Source organism: Thrips palmi, unplaced genomic scaffold, assembly GCF_012932325.1.
Source record: "Thrips palmi isolate BJ-2018 unplaced genomic scaffold, TpBJ-2018v1 HiC_scaffold_17, whole genome shotgun sequence".
Lineage (NCBI taxonomy): Eukaryota > Metazoa > Arthropoda > Insecta > Thysanoptera > Thripidae > Thrips > Thrips palmi.
In genome coordinates, this window is record NW_023144626.1 from 6,895,865 (window position 1) to 6,916,358 (window position 20,494).

Genomic DNA, 20,494 nt, shown 5'->3' on the forward strand with positions numbered 1-20,494 from the left:
TTGCTGATGTTGGTTCTACGCTGAAGGCAAGCCCCGTGCCACCACGCCGCCGCCGCCGCCGCCCCCTCCGCCCCCTCCGCCCCCGCGCCTTGAATGTGCTGCAGCAGCCACCTCCGCCCTTCCCGCCCTCCAGCGGGGCCCTGTAGGGCCTAGGGCGCAGGGCAGGACCGCTGGTCATCAAAATCCTATGGTGTCACCACCCCAGCGATTATTAAGCGCTGCACTGCAGACAACCCTGGCTAATATCACGGCAAGTCGCCAGCAAAGAATCCGAGTGACACACCGTTCAGAGCCACGGGCAAACAAAGGAGACTTGCCAAAAAAAAATGCCTCTTGCGAAAAATCAAAGTGCTTCTGTAAAGACCAGTTTCGCGTTTTTCAAGCCGCACCAGGAATCAGAAGCACGATGGGTTGCCTATCGCTTCGGCGCGCTGCCGCCGCTTGCGGTGTGGAGGCGGCTTGCTTGGTGTAGCGAGCGTGGCTGCATCTAGCGGCAGAGTTACGAACTACGTCGCCACGGCTTTGTATGGTGCGAATAGTGGTTCTTCTCTTGTTTTGCACCTCTACTGCGAATACGGTATTTGCAGGTAGCGTGACGTGACTCGGGGCAGGAAGGACTGAACAGGCGTCAGAGCGCGACACTGTCGGCTGTGACGTCACCAAGGACCTCTAGGCTTGAAAGCGTCAAAAAACGCAAAGAACCAAAAACTGGGTTGAGTAAAAGGCATTTTCATAATACCGGTGCCTTAGATATTTTTACTGGAGAGTGGTGTCAAAGTGACAAAGCAAAATAAGAGAGTGAAAATTGTGTTGGGGTTAGTCGCCACGGACCTCTAGCTGCGAATACGGTATCCGCAGGTAGAGTTCCTGCCCGGAGTCACTCTGCGGCGCCCAAACGGCCCAGCCAGCGGCTCGGCTTTTCGGTTGTTGTTGCGGTTGGCGTCGATAAAAGTTGGAAGTGTCAGTTCGTGCGATACTCCCCTTTGAATTTCCTACCGATACGCAGCAACTTCGAACCAAATTGAGCGCTTTTTCTCAGTGGTAAGTAAGGCTTTGCTTTTATATTGGCCCAGTTACTTAAGGTGGCGTCGCGACTAAAGTTGCTGCTTAACCTGTCGTTTTGCCCTTATATTTGTTTTATTTTGTCCATAAGATTTATTTCATAAGGTAATCAGTACTTTTCTCACTAGCTGAGTCTATCACTTATTTTTACATTTACTTCCTCACGCCACTCTTAAGGCCTCTTCTGTGTTTCTTAGTTAGCACTTTTCTTCACCTGATCAAAGACATTAACTAGTTGTAACTTGTTTAAAGGATGGTTGTAGCTTAACAGCCTTTGCGCATCATGTCGCATCATCAAACATCTCCTTCGACTGATCTGAGCTCATACCGAGACCAACATTTTAAAGTAAGTTTCTAGTGTCTTGTCAAATGTTTTTTCTGCTTTGAATTTGCTGCCTGCCGTTCGTTGTCTAATGCCATGGTTTACTGTGATTTAAAGGGGTCCAGAGCGGAACAGGAAAGACTTCTGCGCACCAGCACCACCATCTATGTGGGCAATTTGTCCTTTTATACAACTGAGGAACAGATATATGAACTCTTTACCAAATGCGGAGATGTGAAGAGAATAGTTATGGGGCTTGACAAGTATAAAAAGACTCCATGTGGATTTTGTTTTGTTGAGTATCCTTTATGAAGCGTTCTCATCATCCTTTTTTTTCAATCATCTTGACATTCATGTATAATTTTTGTTTCACCAAAAATTTTTCTTAACTGACATAATTTTAGATACTATTTAAGGGCAGATGGAGAGTTGTGCATGCGATTCATCAATGGGACAAGACTTGATGACCGCATTGTGAGAACTGACTGGGATGCTGGTTTTGTAGAAGGAAGGCAGTATGGCAGAGGAAAGTCAGGAGGACAAGTAAGTTCCGTATGCAAATGAGACAGGAAAAGGCTATTGACATAGTTTTTAACATTTTCTTTTAACTACACCTCCCTACTTTTTTTTTTTTTGTGAAGGTGCGTGATGAATACAGAACTGATTATGATGGTGGAAGAGGGGGTTATGGCAAACTGATGCAACAAAAAGTTGGAACCCCTGTTCAAGACATTGGAGTTTTCCGATCGTGACCTTTCCATTGTATCGAATGGGCTCAATCGTCATCAAGCGACTTTCACTTTTTGTTTTGGGCAATTCTAGATCATCAATTTATCAGACTTGGCTTCCAAAGAGCATCTTAATTTTATTGTCTAGATCATTATGTACAGCTTTTCTATCTAAAGAAATAAGATATGAATTCGACCTTCATTCTTCTAAATTGGTAATGTGATACTATATGATGTACATGCAATCTTTACCTACATGTGCGTGACTGAATTAAATTTCACATGAGTTGTGTGTTTGGTTGCTAATGAAGCAGCTACAACTTTTCATTTCATGTTTTATTACAATAAATACATTTCCATTTATAATGTATACATGCTGTTGTTAATTTTATTTCTTTTTAGAATCTTTGGCTAAAATTACACACAGCATTAAAACTAAAGCAAGAAGGTTTAAATAAAATCTCAAGTTATCCCTTCAGGCAAACTATCTTTTGATACATCATAAAACATGGTAAACTATAAACATTTGTCTGTTATGCAGACATTTGTACAATACTGCAGCAGAGAATTTATCAGAGGATTTTGCCCACTACCGTTTGGAAAGAAGTTAAAAATATTCTTACAGTCTTGGGGAAGGGGAATGAGAACAAATTGCAGCAATCCTTACTCTCTTGTTTGAGTGAGGTAAGATTGTCTTTCATTCACAACTGCTCTAACAAGGGCAGAATCAAAGGAAGAATCACAATGGCTGGAAGTAACACTGATATAGGTTCAAACCACTTTGTCAAAAGAAACCTCTTAAAAGACAATTATGTATACACCTACTTTCTAAAATCAAACTTAAAAATGTTTTTGAAGATACTGGATTACATTTAAAAGATCTCTGTAAATAGGGTAGGGGACAAAATATGTAAAAGTACGAAAACAGCAATATATCCTAAAAAGTCTGAAGTATTTCTTACAGAGATCTCAATAGTCAGAAAGCCTGTCAAACTGACACATGAAGCAACTAGTATCTACTGGATGAATCATGATAAATATTTTCAGCAAAAGGGGTACTTGCTCTCAGTCTCAGGCACATATTTTTAGGGTACTGTGGACGGAGCTCTCCATCACAAATTGAAATGCACTTTCTTTGATGTGCATATGCAATACAGAGGTGTCAGTAGCCCTCTTTCCAAACACTGTTATTCTATTTAGACTAGAGGAAGTTGCAGAATAATTTCTTTTTGAGAGGAGTTGGCTTTTTAATTACTGCCCGAACTGCTTCAATGAAGACTTCAGGTAGCCCTTCATTGGCCTTTGCTGAGCACTCTATGTATCTTGATGCGCTGATTTTCTTACGCATTCTTCTGCCTTCGGCTATTGTTACGCTGTCTGCTTGTGTCTCACGCAAATCCGTCTTTGTGGCTGCAACAGAAACAAAAATTTGCAGTTGTTAGAGCCTTTTACTGTGGTAAAAATATTCACTACAAAGAATTTGAATAGAAATGTACACAGCCGATAGACACTTACCAACAAGAACGATGGGTACATTAGGACAATGTTGTCTGATTTCAGGGTACCACTTGCTGAAAATGTTTTCAAAAGAGCTGTGGCTTCCAACTGAGAAGCACAGGAGAAAGCAGTCCGTCTGAAAAAAGACATATACAACAAATTAACATAAACGTCAAACAGAAAATTTAGTGGTGGGTGATTTTGTTGTTAAACTAACATTAGGGTAAGACAATGGCCTAAGTCTTTCGTAGTCTTCCTGGCCAGCTGTGTCCCAGAGGGTCATGTTGAACTCCTGTCCATCGACGGTCAGGTTGTCGGAGTAGTTGTCAAACCTGCAAGCAGAAAACGTGCACAACATTCACAATCGGCGAGGCTCGCGCGCTTCGCGCTCGGTTCTTCCCTTGGAGAACGAGGGGTTGCCTACCCGTGGGGCGTTGCCTCGGCGTTGCCGGCACTTACACTGTGGGGACGTACTCCGTGGGGAAGCGGCGCGACGTGTATGTGATGAGCATGCAGGTCTTGCCCACCATGCCGTCGCCCACGGCGGTGATCTTGATGGGCCTGATCCTGCCCGGGATGCAGGTGGGGTCGGCCAGGATGCTGCCGGTCTTGGCGCTCCTCTTGCGCGTGCGGCCCGAGCGGCCGCTCCAGCAGCTGCCGCCCATCTTGGACCTGGAACACGAGAACGAGTGCAGGGGGTGGTTAGGTCCTCATTTTCTATTGTGCCTTTTTATTTTTTTAATTGTCGGGGAGCGGCCGTGCGCTGCACCGGAAGTGGCGGGGGTTCCCCCCCCCTCCCCGCATCCGCTACATCCATGGCGCACCGCGGCGAGGGGGCAGGGGCACGTGCGGGACGCCAGCCTCGCCAGCCGGGCGATTCCTGCGGATCGTTTCGTCGCTCCGTCTCCCTCGCACTCCTGCAGGACGCGCCTTGAGTGCGACAGAGACAGGGTGACGGCAGCGCACTGGGAATCAAGCGACAATAAAGGCCGACGGCATAAAGAGCGCAGTCGCTCGCAGCAGCCCGGTCTACAGTGTGGGGAATGGCCGGGAGGCCTCTGTCTCGCTCGCACCGTGTGACCCCACCAATGGATTCCCCGTTCGGAGAGCCTTCCATTGGTGGGGTCAAACGTTCGGTTCGAGTCCTGTTTAGCGACTGTGGAGCTCAAAACGCGTCTAGAATTTTTGCCGCCTCCACCGGTCTTCTGGCCCACTGTGCGGTGCTGGCGGAGGAGGCCCGGCCGCCGAGACGGCGTACTTGAAGGGCTCGGGGAGCAACAGGGCGTGGCCGGCCCGGGCGGCCCCGGCGCAAGTGACAGAGGCACAGCGTTGTCAGGACGGCCATGTGTGTGGGGCCCTCGCCCTGGCCCTGGCCGTGGAGGGCGGGGAGGTCCTAGGCACATCCGCGTTGGCTTGGGGAAGAGGGAGAAGGGAAGGAACGCCGTCGAGCGGAGCGGAGCGTCGCCGCCTGTCACCCGCCGACGCCAGCCGCCAGCGCCGCCAGCACGGCCGACTGCTTGAAATGCAGCCCGCTGCGCCCTGCTGCGCCTCGCCCCGCCCCGCCTTACGGTGGTGCGAGACGCCTCGGCATGGAGAGGCTAGGCTCGGAAAGGACATTTCCACGGCTGGGCCGCTGGGCCACTGGGCCGCGACGGCGTCGCGGTGGAGGGAAGTCCCTCCGGACAGCGCACCGCATGCGACGCGCAAACCAAGCTCTTCCTGCACGACGCCCACACTTGTCATGCGCGCTGTCCACCCGCGAGGCCCTCGCGAGTCACCAGGTACCGGAGGGCGCTGTTAGTCAGCCACGCGGTCACTTCGGTCTAAATCATGTATCCCGCTCCGTCAGTAGGAAGCCGCAGGCGTGGTTTTGGTGCGCACTGCGTCGCCGCCCTCGTCTCGTCTCGTCAGTCAACCGATTCGGAACCCGCTCCACATGCGCATCGCGCATCGCATCGCGCGATGGAGCGTTTCATCGTAAAACGTATTTTTAGTTTCATCAAACGAGAGGCCCCCTCGCGATTGCACGCACCACGCCGTCGCGGCACTGCGACCGGCGGGACGCATTCGGTGCCTTTGTCGCTCTGTCTCCCTCGCGCCCGCACGGCACGCCGCATGAGTGTGAGAGAGACAGAGCGACGAAGCACTGTCCGGAATCCATCTGGCTTATCGGGCGACTATCGCCCCGCGAGGCCCGCGGGCGGGGGTGGGGGCGCGTCGCTGCGGCGAGCACCGCGGGCCCGTGCTCCAGAAACCGAAACCAAAGGACAGGTACGCGGCGCGCAGACCAAACTAAAACAACAACAAACTTTCCCGGATTCCAGACTGCAACACGTTCGTAGTCTTGGCTCGAACTTATTTTTGGCGTGTATCGTGCCTCGGCCGGGGTCATCGAGGTCCCCGCCGTCCCGTCGCCGCGTCGCCCTCCAGTGACAACGCGACGCCACGCCACGCCGGGAGCAGTGAGGAGCCATCGAGATATTCTCGTCGACTTGGCGTAACGTCCTAATTGTCTCCGTCGGGACCGTCGGGGCGAGGAAGAAGAAGAAGAAGAAGACTCTCAAGGCAAGGTCGGCCCGGCAAAGGCAGCGGCAGAGCCACGCAGAGCACAGCTGCCCTGAAACGGATTTGGTTCGGGAGTGTCGCGGCTGGGCGGGCGGCCCCGACTGCTGTTTGAGATTCGTCGCCCGGCACACTGTGTGGGGAACATAGAGAAAGGATCGGTGGGGAAGGAGCTCCATCGCCCTGTCTCTCTCGGCACCAAGGAGACGCCCCATGGGAGCGAGAGAGACAGTTCGGTGGGGGGTTGGGAATCGGAAAATCGTCTCTATCGCACTGGATGGGAGTGCGGGCCGCGACGCCGTGCTCGGCGTGTGTCGCGTGCGAGCCGCCGCGACGGTGAGTCAGGCCGCCAGGTCGTCAGGCAGGCCGGGCAGGCCGGGCAGGCCGTCAGGTGGGATGGCGTCACGTCACGGCGGGGCCGCGGGGCCGCGAGGACGGCACGGGCACTTCTTTGTCCGGCGGGTCTCGGGCCTAGTCTCATTCCAAGCGGCGTGTCGTCGCTCTGTCTCTCTCGCACCCCTGCGGCTCGCCCCATGCGTGCGAGAGAGACAGTCCATCTCGGGGCGCGGCCGCTGCACCGTAGGGCTGCAACTGAAGCGGGACGGCCGACGCGCGCGCCTTACGACGGCAATTAGAAAGTTGCCAATGATGGTATTTATTTCTGCGCTGCTTTGAGGAGGCGGAGCGCGGCGGAGGGAACCCCCCACCCCCTGCACGCCCTACACTGCACACTCGTTCACTCATCCTCGGCGTGCCTTCCGGAAACCCGAGCGCGCGCGCACGTGCGCGGCCAGGTACGCGTCGCACGTCGCGCGCTCGGGGTGGACGCCGACGTCGCCGACCTTGTCACTGCTTTCTCCAGGCTGTGCCAACGCGATTGCCGCACGCGGCCAGGACGACGACGTTCACCACTGGGAGGAACGAAACTGAGAAACAGACGAGTGGACCGGTGTCCACACAGTCAGTCAGCCACTGTTTGTCTCGAGTCGATTGCACATTGGCCGCGTTGCGCGCGCGGGAGTTGACAGAGCGCGCTGCCACGGACAACGCGCGGCCCGTGCCGGCGGGCGAACCCCTACCACTGTCACATCGTCACACGCGAGCCGTCACACAGTACAGTCACACGCACTAAGCGCGCTGCACCATGAAGACTCACCAACGGAGCACCGAACACAAAGAGACGCGAAGGTGAAGCGAGTAGCGAGCGTTGCCGTTAGGTTAGGAAGTCGTCACCGCCTTAGGCCCCCGGCCCGCCAGGCCCCAGCCCAGGCTTCCCTTGCTGGAGTGAATCACTCTGGCAACTAATGGGCCGCGCCGCCCGGGCCAGGCGAGGAGGGCGATGGGGGCGGAACCAGGCGGGATGCCCAGAGTGAGTGTACTCGAGGAAGGGGAGAGCCTCGCGCCTCGCGGGCCGCGCCGGAAAAAAAGGAACGTTTTTAATCTAATCTGGCCTGTATCACCCACGACACTGGGAAAACCGGGCAACCGGGCGGCAGGCAAGACTACGACGGCCAGCTTGGTGGCGGCGAGGATCCCCCGCCTGGACAACGCCGACAAGAAGTGCAGCTGGGTGTTGCTCGAGTATGGAGGACATCCTGTTCATCAGCAGACGGATTCCGAAGCGCTTCTGTCTCTGTCGCAGCTCACGCGGGCGTCCCCTAGGGGTGCGACAGAGACAACCGATTGCTCGCGGCGGCGCCACTGATAATAAGTGACTGCGAGGAGACTCGTGAACCATCGCGGTCGGTCGCTAAACGGCAGCCAATGTGCCGGCGGGCCGTGACGGCCCCGCCTTGGGAGTGGACCGTGGCGCCTGGTTTTCGCTGGGCTAACTCTAGGGACTGTTTGGGCAAGGCCCGACTTCGACTGGTGTAGGGCCGCCCACCCTGCCCGCCCTGCTCACCCTGTGGGTGGTCGGTGGTCCACGTGCATGAGTGCTACGCATGTGTCGCGCCGCGGTGGCTGCAGTAGGCAAGGGGTTACGATATGCGGGCACTGTCATTGTCCTGGGTGCAGCCGGGGGGTGGGGAGGGGGGGGCGGATGGCACGCGTCGGGTAATGCGCCCTGGACGGCCTGGACGACGCGGCCCGGCCACGCGGGTCCCTGACCCCCTTGCCGTCACCGCCACGCCCTGCCCGTTCAAGTGGGCTCCAGCCGGGCCCGCCGGCCCTGCCGAGCCCAGCCCACCAGCCGGCCGGGCTGCAGACCCTGCAGACGCGCCGGACGCGCCCAGTGCCATCATGGCCGTCATGATGCAGGAGAATGACCAGCATGGAGGTGGCGCGGTGCGTGCTCTGCTCCACTCCCGGGCCGCGTCATTCAGGGACGACGGCAACGGAGGGGGCGTCAGTAAACAGGGCGAGGCGGGAAAGGTCGCATCGGCCGCGCCGGCCGCACCTCCAGGAGCCACATCGAGGGGGCGGAGCGGACGAAGAACCCCAGGATGGCCGAAGTCTGCGTCGCTGCGTCTCGGACTCCGTCAGGCAACCCGCACACGAACCAAGCGCCCAAGCAGGGCTGGGGGACCGAGCCCCCGGTCCAGGACCATCAGGACAGCATCCGGGCCGCCGGCGTCGGCGCGGCGTCGGCGTCGGCGTCGGCCGCCACGCCGAGGGGATGGCGGCGCCTCCATGGCCTGTGCCGGATGCGGCGCAATGCGGCGCGGGACACCCTGCGTGCTCAATAAGGCTAAAATGGGTCGACGGCCGGGCGGCGCTCCGCGGTTCGCGCTTCGCGGTGCTGAGCCGACGTGTGCCTACGCCACTGCCACGCCACTGCCACGCCACTGCAGGCTGTCGCCGCACTCTGCACTCCGCCGCTGGCTCGGCCGCTCGGCGAGGAGCCCAATGGGAGTCGAACCCACGCTGGGTTCGCGGCGCCGCGTCGCGTGGGCTGGCCAAAGGAGTCCGGCGCGGCTAGCGCGGCGCTGCACTGCACCCGGTGGAAATAAATCCGATGGGAACTGCGGCCGACGGGCCGACGCGTAGCGAAAGGCTGCCAAAGCCAAATTGATACCGAACCGCCGCCAGAGCGACCACAACGGCGCGCGCCTCCGCCCTTCGCGGCCTTCACAGTGCGTTACGAATTTGTCCACACTGTTATCAAATTCGTAGAACGGTGCACGCAGTGTCGCGCAGTGTTTCCCCAACGGGTTTCGGACGGAAAGCTTTCCGAACACTGCCCTCTAGGCGTGGCGGCGTGGCGCGGCAGACCCGATAACGCCCGCCGGGTCAAGTGGGCATGCCCCTCGTCCGGCACGGCCGGCACGCAAGTGCACCTCAGGCGCGGCGCGGCGTAGCGTGGCGTAGCGCGGGGGCAACGCACGGGAAGAAAAATAATACTGCCGTATGGCTGCAGTCTGAAAACGGGGAAAATCTCCAACTGCGGCGGCGAGCGCGGACACGCCAGGTCGCGACAGCAGGGCAGGGCGGCAGGAAGTGGCCGCAGCGAGTTGTTGTGGGAGGCGCCATGCGAAGCTTCGCTAGCGACGCGGCCGGCCTTCAACCTCCCCGTCGAAACACGAGAGAAAAGTCGGAAAAATGTTCGGCCGGCGGATGCTGGATGCTGGGAGTGGTGGACCCGACCGGGCTGGGGCCACGCGCCGCCCGCCCACACAACACACAACGCTCCCATTGTACGTAATAGCCGCGATGCAGCGACACAGGTTTCACGTTTCTCCGCGAAGCCGCCGTCGGCCGCCTGTGTGAGTGCCGCGAGTCTGCCGCCACAATCGCAACCACAGTTTAGCGGCGCGGCAGACGATCAATTTGGACGGCGGAACCGCGACTTTCAAATGGAAGCATCGGCTTCGCGACGCGGCGGTGTGGGCATCAGTGCGAATTGGCTCAACAGGCAGGCAACAGTGGGGTGGGGGCGACGCGTCGAACACAGCGCCAGCCCGTCGTCAGCCCGTGCGGCCCATGCCCGTCGTGCTGAGAACGCCGAACCGCGACGCCCACGTCGCCGCTGAATAATCACAAATTACGAAGCGTCACGGCCAGGGCTGGCCCGGCCCCGTCCGTCAGCACTGCGCCTCGGTTTCGGCTGAAGCCCGCCTCGTCCAGCCGCGAGGTGCGCGAGGCACACGCGAGGCACACGCGAGGCACACGCGAGGCACACGCGCAATCAGCCGCCCTTTCACGTGCGGAAATTAAACGGGCGTGATTGGCTGCCTACCTCCGGGGGGCGCCACGACGCCGACCTTGGCCACGGCGACCTTGTCCGCGTCCGCGGCGACGGCGCGGCAGCAGCGCCGCGACACTGCTTTGTACGAGGCAGCGTGTGCGGCAGCGAGTGTACGACAATGAGGCGGGTACCAGTACTGCCTAAATTCCACTCGCGGCATAGGGGAAGAGGGGGGGCTGCAAGCGCCGCGCGCCGCGACACCAACGGTGGGAGCGGCGCGGCGTCGCGCTGGGTGCAGAGCGTGCAGAGGCGCCATCGGGGCTACCAGGAGCGGCACAGCGCACAGTGGGCCAGAAGACCTACGGGTTGGCGGCGGACACGAATGTTTTGGGGGTTTTGCCTGCTACAGTGGCGCGGCATCAGAGCGGCGCGGCTGCTCGGCTACAGACGGAGACTGGATAGTGCCGCGATGCCACAGGCCGATGCCCCGGGCCCCGGGATAGGTAGGGGCTATTAGAAAAAACAACACACACACACAGAGATAGACGCACACAAACAGACACCTGATGGACGCGAACGCGGCCCGTCGTGGCTTTCACTCCGTCACTGCCCGCAGTGCAGTGTGCCTGCAGTGTGGCGGCGGGGCGGCCAGGACTGCCAGGACGCTGACTTGAGGCCCTTGGCGGGGCTGGTCTTCCACCTCACACTCACACACACACACACACACACACACACACACACACACACCAGGACGCCACCACGACGAGCGCCACGCGCCCGACGACGCGGGGTATCGGAAGCGTCGATTCATCGGAGAGGCCCCGGCAGGCTGATTCCGAACGGGTTTGTCTCGCTCGCACTCGTGGGGCGTGCCGTAGGGGTGCGAGAGAGACAGAGAAGGCACCGTTCGGAACCAGCCTGCGGAGCTCCTTTGCCGCCACAATAGCGGCGGACACCTCCTCCGCCGGCGGCGCTCGACGGCCAGATCGAGATTTTGCTGACGAGCCGGCGGCCAACACGGAGAAAGTGATTGACACCGCGGACGGAAAACGAAAAACGCGCGCCGCCGGCCGTGCTCGAACCCGCGGCCGAGACGCAGCTTGCCGCGTGAGTCCAGGACGACGACGACGCCCACGCCACGCAGGCCGCCCACGCCGCCCTGCTTCCCAGCAAGGGGGACATCTTCATCGAGGTAATTAAAACGACAGTGGAGGGGCGGCGGCACGGCGGCGTGGGCGCAGCGCGGCCGAGTGCAGCACGAACCACCAAGTCCATGCGAAGTACGAACCGCGCCGCGCGCCGTGCTTGGCGCAGGGCTTGGGGCAGGTCAGTGCCGCGCTGTCGGCGGTGTTCCTGAGCAGCTGCAAAGCGTTCTCCGACAAGGCGAACAAGGCTTTGGCACAACAAACAATCAGCGAGCCAGTTTTCAAATTTCGCCGCGCGAGTTACGACGCGACGGCGGCGGGGAGACCGCACCACATGTAGGCCCCTTTGGCGCGCGTCGGGGACCCGCTGCCTGCTGCCCCAGACTCCGGCTGCGGGGTGGACTGGCCTGGGAATACGGACGCGTGGGTCGTGACGTCGCTGGCGCGGTGCTTCCCATCGCGTGCGCGTGGTGCGCGTCACGCCGGACACGCGAGGGCGGGCTGGTCTTCCCTCATTACAGCCCTACCGCCCCGCACCCCAGGCGAGCGTCCCTCAACGTGGGCCGAGCCGGCACACTGCTCATTTCTAGGCTGCCAATCAAAGGACCGCTCGTGACGATCAACTCCCCCCGATAGCACCAGCCCAACAGGCCATAAAGTGATGGGCGGTAGGCATTTTCCAGAGCGGCCATGTTTCTTTCCTGTGTCTGATAGTGTGTTAACATCGATGACGTCATAATCATTCGGCTAAGTGGACGCCCCGTCTACCGGGTTGATACGGTCCGCGCAGCGGATAGCAAAGATTACACGCCGGTTAGCGCAGCAACAACGGCGGGTTCCTAGAGACGCGCATAACCCAGGAAAAGTTGCAGAGGAAAGCACACAAAGTTTCGCACAAAACTAAGACGGGGTAAATTTTCGTCCTACCAAATTGTATTTATTTTTTACAGTGTGATGGTACAGTGCCAACCAGGTGAAGTGCCTTATCGACTGGCGGTATCGCGACGCTGTGCGCTGCGCGCTCCGTCACTACACTGGCGAAACGTGCGAGTGGCCGCGGACCGCGCGGACCAGGGCAACGCCAAGGCAGCGCGAAACCAGTTCGACTCCGCAATTAGAGGAGAGGCCGCTCTCGAGTCTGGCACACCATGGCCGGCCGTCTTTCTCCAAACTGCCTGCTAGAACTGCATTTCCCGTTCCGTGGGAAAAGCCGACCACATTCCCGACAGGGTAGCCGGCCGCCGATGTCGCGGACCGCGTTCGATTCGCACATTCGCACCGCGGACCAGCGCCATGCTTATCTACTTAGCGAACTCGCTGCGAATTGCAAGCCGCCCGTAAAATAGGCCACTGGGCCGCGGCGCCACGGCGGCGCCAAAGACACGTGCCTCTATCGAGCCGCGCGATCTGCCGGCGGATGAGGCGAACGCCGCTGGGGGTCGCCGACGAGGAGGTCGCCGACGAGGAGGCGAGGCTGCGCGCCGCGCGCTCCAAAGGCTCCAAAGGGCATGCCCATGGCATGGCCGCGGAGGAGGCAGGGCGAAAGGGCGCGCCCAGATAAGAAGACTCGGCAACATCAAACGAGCGCCGTCTCTGTCGCCATCGTCATCGCCAGTGCTGCTAATGCTGCGATGAATCACGGCGAGTTGACGCACAGTGGGCCAGAAGACCGGTGGAGGCGGCCAAAACTCTACACGCGTTTCTGTGCGCCAGAGTCGCTAAATGGGACTCGAACCAAACGTGTGACCCCACCACTGGATTCCTCGTTCGTAGGGCAATCCATTGGTCGGGTTGGCTCGACTCCTCCGGTCTTCTGGCCCACTGTGCGGTGGATGCACCGAGCTAGCCGCGCGTCCAGTCCCGTCGCCGTCCCGCCGACCTAGAGCAAGGTCGCGGTGAGTCTGCCTCTGCCTAGTCCGGCCGGCCTAGGCAAGCCTAGTGCGGCCATTGTGTAACGACCCGACGGGCGGTACCAGTGTACCAGCGCCACCAGCGGTACTTGGATTGGCGTCCAACCGGTCGGAATCGGCTACACACAATGCAGGGCAATGCAGCCTGTTGCAGTGTAGTTGCTCACCGCGCCGCAGAAATCCCCCGCGACCGTCGCGGGGCACGTACACTGTGGTCCAATGCAACGCGATGCAGTGCGGGTCACCACAATGCACTCTTGCATTCGGTGCGCGTCTACAGGGAAACAAAGACTGCAGCGGCGCAGGAGTGACACTGTAACCTCGCCTACACTACACTACACGCCGCTCTACATGTGACTAAACTTTCCCCCGTCAGCAGTCCCGCAGTCTAGCAGTGCAGCAGTCCGCGCCAAGTCATCGCGGCGGCCGCGCGGCGCCACCACGGGCATGACGGCCTCGACGGCCTCCGCCATGAGCGGGCTTCGTTTCGGTGTGGAATTATTGTAACGCTCCGAGCCGTAAAACGGCAATGGCGCAGTCGGCGCTGCAGCGAGCCGCTGACTCCGAAGCGTGCTTTCGCCGCGCCGTCTCTCTCGCACCCACCCCGCAGCAGGGGTGCGAGAGAGACAGAGCGACGCTCGGAGTCCTGGCAAACCTGCACATGGCCATGCAGGGCGTCTGGCCAGACGGGCCGCACTGTGCTGACTTATCGTGGCGGAGGCTGGTGCACTCGGCGGGCTTGAAGGCTTGCCGCCGCGCCGCGCAGTGGGCCAGAAGACCGGTGCGGACGCGCTATGAGCTCCAGAGTCGGTCGCTAAATGAGACTCGAACCGAACGTGTGACCCCACCAATGGATTCCTCGTTCGGAGAGCAATCCATTGGTGGGGTCACAGGTTTGATTCGAGGCCTGTTTAGCGACTCTGGAGCTCAAAACGCGTCTAGGGGTTTGTCCACCTCCGCCGGTCTTCTGGCCCACTGTGCGCCGCCAGGGCAGGGCAGTGGCTCCGCGGCTCCGCGCGCCAACCGCAGCCATTTGGCTGGCCACTCACTAGACGGAGAGAGACAGACAGCTTGTCGAGGAAGGAGGAGAGCGGCGCGGCGTTCGCGGCGTTCGCGTGGACGGGCCGTGGCGTACGGCGCAGTCGTCCCCGCTGGTCCCCGCCGACTCGGCGACATGTTCGTCAAAAGAGTCTTGCCTTTCCCTTCACCGCGACGACGATCCGACGAGCCACCGGCAGGCCGACCGGCACGGCAAGCCGCCGGACTGCCGTTTTGTGGCCACTCCGGGGAAAAGCGGTCCGGGCGCGCGAGCACGGCGAGCATCCAGGATGCTGATGCCGCGGTTGCCTACCCTGCCCGTCGGCGGGCATTACGGCATCGACGAGCCAAGCCCCCTGCTTTCAAACCGATGTCTGAGGCGTAGCCAAGTCCCTGGCCTCAACCAACCCCGCCGCACCCACGGGTCATTTCAAATGCAGTTCTCTGTTCTTCAACCTTTTCATTTTTTGTGAATTTTTTTCAGTGTGGCGGCTGCGTTTCTAGAGTGCACGCGACGCGGCGGCTTAGAGACGTCCGAACCGCCCCCAGCCGCGAGCCAAGTCGACGCGGGTCCGGACCATCCACCTGCAACCTGCACTGGCTGCTCTGGCTTTTGCACTTTCTCGGTCTCGACGTCATCGAGGACGGCCAGCGGCCCACACTCTGTCTCTCTCGCACTCATGGGGCGTCTTCGTGAGGGTGCGAGAGAGACAGAGCGACGAATCAAGCGTGCACGCACATGTGTGGCTGCACTTGGCAGGTGATCTCGGCACCCATCGACACACTCACTCGCTCCCAAGCCGGCGTCCCAGTCGGACGAAGTCTGGCGGTCGCGAAAGTCCTGTCCGAGAACTTGAACACTGCTTGCGGCCGCTTCGTGGCCCGCTGCGTACCGCTGCGTACCCAGGCGACGCCCTCTGTGACTTTTAATTTCCAGTGTGAGCTCGTTAGTCTTTATTACGAGCCCCCTGCCTCCGTTTCTCGCCCCACTCTTGTTATAATAGTCGCGTGCGGGCACTGTAAAAACGGACAAAAGGATCGACCAAAAGTTTACATCTGGTCATAACTTTATTGTACCAAATTTAATTATAATTTTTTTCTTTTTTCTTTTACGTATTCATAATTTTGGATAACTGAACTGTTTGAAACCCCCTTACAATTTTCTGTATCGCCTTCTGAGAAGGCCCCCCAAGCGGTTTTCAATAAGGGTAATGGCTCAATTTTTGAAATGTCTTCCTGCGGACGTCTGAACTAAAGCTGTCTTCTCATGCTCTCTCCTGTCCACAGTTGGTGCGACCAACGTCTCCGCCACAGGAAGCGGGCACTTGGCGAAACGAAATGCCGCCATGCCGCCATCCCGCATTCGCGGTGCAGAAGTGGCATCCGCGACCGCGCGGCTTCCTGCCCCCAGAGAGAGCTGAGCGCCACGCGACGAGCCGGGGTTCGAATCCCCGCCCTCCGCGACGCTTTTTTTCGTGCTTTACGGTGGTCCGTTACGTGAATTTTGAACGCGGCGCGCCAATCCAAAACCGCAGACTAGGCAAGGTAATTCGATCGGGGCCACCGGAAAGCCAAACCATAGACCAAGGACCTGAGCATCGGCACACAGTGGGCCAGAAGGCCGGTGGAGGCGGACAAAACTCAAGACGCGTTTTGAGCTCCAGAGTCGCTAAAGGGGTCTCGAATCGAGCGTGTGACCCCACCAATGGATTGCTCTCCGAACGAGGAATCCATTGGTGGGGTCACACGTTCGGTTCGAGGCCTGTCTAACGACTCTGGAGCTCAAAACGCGTCTAGAGTTTTGTCCGCCTCCACCGGCCTTCTGGCCCACTGTGCGGCAGCTTGTTGCGGCCTCGCGAGGGAAGCCTGGCGGAAGCCCAGCCACGGCCTGCTCCGCTTTGAAGCGCACCTTTCCCAAATCAAACAATCGCACTTCGACCTGTATCCATTCGACGGCCACACAAGTGCGCGTGCGGGGGGACTCGGGGGCCGAGACAGCTGCACATCCCAATGCTTCCGTGTTACCAAGTTTGCCAACTCGGCCATTTTCGCACCGCTGCATGCAGGCCTTTCCAAGAAACAACGATGTTCCCGAGCCGTCAAGTTGTCATCCCATAAATGACTTATTAAATCCTTGCTGCACTCTTTCGCTGTGATGAGAGCACAGTGGCATCCTGTACACTGTCCTGGACACATGCGAAACAGGGTGGACCCACTGTCGGCCCACTTCGGCCTTTGTCATGTGCGGACAAACGAGCTTGTCAGAAGCCTGTCATGGACCGGACTGGACACCGACCAAGCAGACCAAGCCGTGGCTGCCGTGGCCACTGACCCAAACAGTCAGGCAGTGTTTACTCTGTTGAAATGAAGTCTCGCACGTCCAAACAACGAGCAGCCAAGCGGGCTCAAGTTTTTCATGAGCTTTTTGTCGTTTCCTCATCCGGCCGAGAGCGTCGCCAGGATTTAAATAACATGGAAAGGGGGGGGGGGGCTGCAGGGAGGGGTCCAGGTGCACCCACACTGGAGTGGGGTGGGGTAGGTTGGGGTCGCCGCGCCAGCCTCGTCGACAGATGCGCCGCCGGCACCGCCAGGCACAGCCCCACGTCCGGAGTCCGGAGATCGGAGAGGCTTTTCTCCGCTCTGCCTTTACCAGCCTTTACGCCCCGACGGCGCCGGCACCGCCCGCGCGGCCCCGCACCGCCCCCGTCCGCGCTGACAAGGTGACAGAGCCGCGCGCGCTGGGGGCGGACAAGACAACCGAGGTCCTTCGGGGAAACACCCTGATGGATGATCAGCCCCTGTCGCGCCGAAATGATAATTTTCTGGCCGCCGCACTGACCGACAAGACGGCCAATATCCACTCCGCGCGCGCGCTCCGCCTCCAGAGAGGCAAACAAAAGTCTCTCTTCCGGGACTTTGCAACATGTGGCCGTCCCTTTCAAGTCCTCAAAGTCCTCCAAGAACAATGATAGGGCGGTGCAGGAGCTGCTCCCCCCCCCCCTCCTTTTCCCCTCCTGACGCAGTGCGTGGGAACAGGACTGGAAGCTGATGTGCATCTGCATGGAGAACGCCGAGGGCCTCGCAAAACAGCAGCAGGCTGGCAGGACGAAGCCAACGCCCGCCAGCGTCACCACGCCGACAAGGGAACCCACTCAGCGACGAGAAAAAAGCAAAGAGTCATGAGGGCCATAACTCCGAGTAGCTCTTTAGGGGGCAGCAGTTTTCCGAGCCAGCGGCGACAAGTACGATCATCAGAACCACGACTTGGGCCTTCGGGGCCGGGGAGGAGCGCCTTCCATCCTTCCTGTGCACAAAATAAGCGCAGACAGCCCACGGAACCCAAACACCGCACTCATCCTCGAGAGGAGACGGATCCGCTCGCTTCGCGCCCTTCGCCTTCGGGCGGCCGTTCTGCATTTACTTTGATGAAATGTGAAAGCGCATTGTTCGGCCGGGCGTGTGGCGCGGTGTTTTCAGTTTTCCATGTGATTCCTTGAACCGCCCCAGCCGGCCGGCCGGGCCCTGGCCTGGAAGCATGCTGGAGGCCCGGCACCTGGCACGAAGACCCGGAGAAAGATTCTCACCGTGCGGGCCCCGGCCGGCTGTGCCTCGCCCCGCCTCGCCCTGCGTGCTGTCAACGTCAACGCGCGACGCCACGCAAACACGCTCACGCGCCGCGAGGGGAAAGGTGGTCGGATCTAATACTGCCCCATCCAGCTGGGATCATTAGCACCTGGTGCGGCCAAGCTGTTCATCAAGCAGGCCTCCGTCCTCGTAGTGTGGTTCCCCGATAGAGCCTCCCAGTGTCCCATCCAACGGTGCCTCCCGAAAACGGCGAGGTCCTTCGCGAACGAACACGGCCGCTATTCATCGGATCGGCCCCGAACGGCTCGACGGCCCGAACGGAACACATGTCGCTTCGGCTGCTTCGCCCTCTCGACCTCCGCGATCTGCCGGCTGCGCTGCGCCACATTCCCAAACAGCCAAACTCTTGTGTGCGCGTGTACCCTGCGCGACCCACAGTGCACGACCCTGCGCCTCGCGACCGCCGAGCCGCCCCGCCCAGAAGTTTCTTTTCAAACTCGTCTTTTTTTTGTTTCGTGCAATTCAACACCCACACAATCCCTGTGACCGACCGCTGCCTGCCTGCAGGTCCAGCTCCCCCCCCCTTTTCTTTCCACAGTTCTTGGAGGGCCTACCCCCTCATCCTCCCACGACGCGACAGACCCGTCGTTGCAAGGTTCAGGGTTCAGTTCGTTGCTCTGGCTGGGTTCAGCAAAACCAGTGGTGAGGCACTGGAGTCCCGTTCAGTCCCAACACCGTCGCGCACGCGCGTGTTCTGTTTCTGTTTCTGGTTTTTGGAACTGCGTTGCGAGGTAGCGAGTGAGGCTTCCCCCTCCTCTGCCGCCGGATGGGACGGGACGGGTCCGTAGCGGTGACCGTGAACTTCGTGCGGTATGCTGCGTTCCGCGGACTAGCCAGCCAGCACGCCCGACCACCTGTTTCCTCCCCCACAACAACGCCGTCACAACGCCCGGAGCGTGGCCGGCCCGCACGCCCTCGCCCCGTCCGTCGCTCTGGCTCGCTCGCACCCCCGCGGCACGCCCCATGAGTGCGAGAGAGACAGAGCGACGAATCGGTCCACGGAATCAGGCGGCTGCAGGCCGGGCGGCCTACCTCCGCGGGCGCAGCGAGGCGCGGCGGCTCCGTTGCGCTTGGTGCCAACAGCAGTGCCAGCACAAGACGAAATGTTTCTCCATTCGCCAACTGGGACAACGTCCTGGCTGCGCCGCTTGCCTGCGACTCTACACGACGGGGCTGCGTCCGCGACGAGTCCTGCACAATGCCCTTATCGAGGGGGCTGCGGGCGACGCGCCTCGCGCCTCGCGCCTCGCACGCAGCCGCGGCCGATAACGCATGCACCGCGCGCCGCCAGGCCCGCCAGGCACTACATCCTCGAGCCGGCTGTGCATTGTTCATTTAAAATGGAGCGCCCTGCCGGCCTCCGGGCCTCACGGCTCACAGTGTGCCACACTCGGCCCTTGTCGAACCGGCGACGCCGTGTCAAGGTGCGGCGAGGCACGCGAAGCTGGCCAACACCGCTTGCTACCGGTCCGCCCACGCAGGGCGGCGGGTACGCCGCGGTGCTGCTGCTGCAGACTTGTTCCGAGAGTCGTCTTCGCAGCCCTGTCTCTCTCGCACCTATACGGGACGGCCCATGAGAGCGAGAGAGACAGAGAGAGCGACGAGAACGACTCTCGGAATGAGACTGCCACTGCAGCCCAGAGGCCCAACCTCGCGTGAAGCGTGAATCACTGGGCCGAAAGGCCAATCGGGTTCGTCCCTTGCCGCGCTTGCTGCCACTGCCAGACGTTCGGAATGTTGTCGAGGATGTCCAGGAGCACCGCCTGTGCCTGCACTGCCTGCACATGCACGCCCGGAGGGAGCACCCTTGGAGGAATTGCTCCACTAGGGACGCTCGCATACGCTCAGAAAATGATAACTCAGCGCAGCGGATTTATAGGACTGTATTGTGATACTAAGGTACGCAAAAAATTACTAGAAAATTTACACAAAAAACCCCCATCGTTTCCATTGAATTAGAATATGAGTCATCCTGAGCAATTTGAGATCGAGATGTGCATCCTGATTTCTGACTTCCTTCTCTTTTCGAAGGATTTGGTAGTGACACCAACCTTATGTTCCGCGCAAACTCCAGGTTGAGGCGAAGATTAGCTGCTTCACAGGCGAGGTCCTTTCGAAGCACTCAGTAACTCCTCCTAGTGACGTCTTGTCATCGCTTTCCCGCGGGAGTCACAGTCGATTCTCTCTACGAGCTCCCTTGGGCTCCCCTGGGCAATGGCATGCCCGTCACGGGCAATCCGCTTCGCAATAAGACAGGACCGATCGCGTCACATGCACTTTGAGGGAACGACTTGGCACGACACCGCGGTTGTCGTTGTCAAGAGCGCGCACATCCGTACGTCCGCGCGCCCAGAATGAAAAGTCCACACTGCCTGCCTCCGCCTCCGCCACATTTCGTTTCGTTTCGCTCCCGCCGCCCCGTGTGCTTCGGCTCGGCTTCGGCAAGCTTCGGCTCGGGT

At 59.4% G+C, this 20,494-nt stretch overlaps 2 protein-coding genes across 3 annotated transcripts; one reads left to right on the top strand and one right to left on the bottom strand.

Annotated features, from left to right (window-relative positions):
* The first annotated feature begins 873 nt into the window (after window positions 1–873).
* On the top strand, window positions 874–2,482 carry LOC117643280 (nuclear cap-binding protein subunit 2). The gene is made up of 5 exons (XM_034382072.1): window positions 874–1,041; window positions 1,315–1,408; window positions 1,502–1,683; window positions 1,789–1,927; window positions 2,026–2,482. Exons 2-5 carry the CDS (start codon window positions 1,346–1,348, stop codon window positions 2,134–2,136), a joined length of 495 nt encoding a protein of 164 aa, XP_034237963.1. The 5' UTR covers window positions 874–1,041; window positions 1,315–1,345; the 3' UTR covers window positions 2,137–2,482.
* On the bottom strand, window positions 2,434–20,412 carry LOC117643276 (ras-like GTP-binding protein RhoL). Of its 2 annotated transcripts, none has more exons than XM_034382068.1 (5): window positions 20,087–20,412; window positions 4,069–4,281; window positions 3,827–3,941; window positions 3,628–3,745; window positions 2,434–3,522 (listed from the first exon to the last, which is right to left on the bottom strand). In XM_034382068.1, exons 2-5 carry the CDS (start codon window positions 4,272–4,274, stop codon window positions 3,314–3,316), a joined length of 648 nt encoding a protein of 215 aa, XP_034237959.1. In that variant the 5' UTR covers window positions 4,275–4,281; window positions 20,087–20,412; the 3' UTR covers window positions 2,434–3,313. The 2 variants fall into 2 exon arrangements, with proteins under 2 accessions (XP_034237959.1, XP_034237960.1); XM_034382069.1 differs by lacking the exon at window positions 20,087–20,412 and adding an exon at window positions 7,328–7,346.
* Between the last annotated feature and the right edge of the window lie 82 nt (window positions 20,413–20,494).

Bases quoted from the DNA above. Each gene is read 5' to 3' on its own strand.
- LOC117643280 (XM_034382072.1), top strand. From the start codon at position 1,346: ATGTCGCATCATCAAACATCTCCTTCGACTGATCTGAGCTCATACCGA. The intron at 1,409-1,501 runs GTAAGTTTCTAG...TGTGATTTAAAG, and splicing joins ACCGAGACCAACATTTTAAA to GGGTCCAGAGCGGAACAGGA. The intron at 1,684-1,788 runs GTATCCTTTATG...ACATAATTTTAG, and splicing joins TGTGGATTTTGTTTTGTTGA to ATACTATTTAAGGGCAGATG.
- LOC117643276 (XM_034382068.1), bottom strand. From the start codon at position 4,274: ATGGGCGGCAGCTGCTGGAGCGGCCGCTCGGGCCGCACGCGCAAGAGG. The intron at 3,942-4,068 runs GTAAGTGCCGGC...TTCTGCTTGCAG, and splicing joins ACGGAGTACGTCCCCACAGT to GTTTGACAACTACTCCGACA. The intron at 3,746-3,826 runs GTTAGTTTAACA...GTCTTTTTTCAG, and splicing joins GGCCATTGTCTTACCCTAAT to ACGGACTGCTTTCTCCTGTG.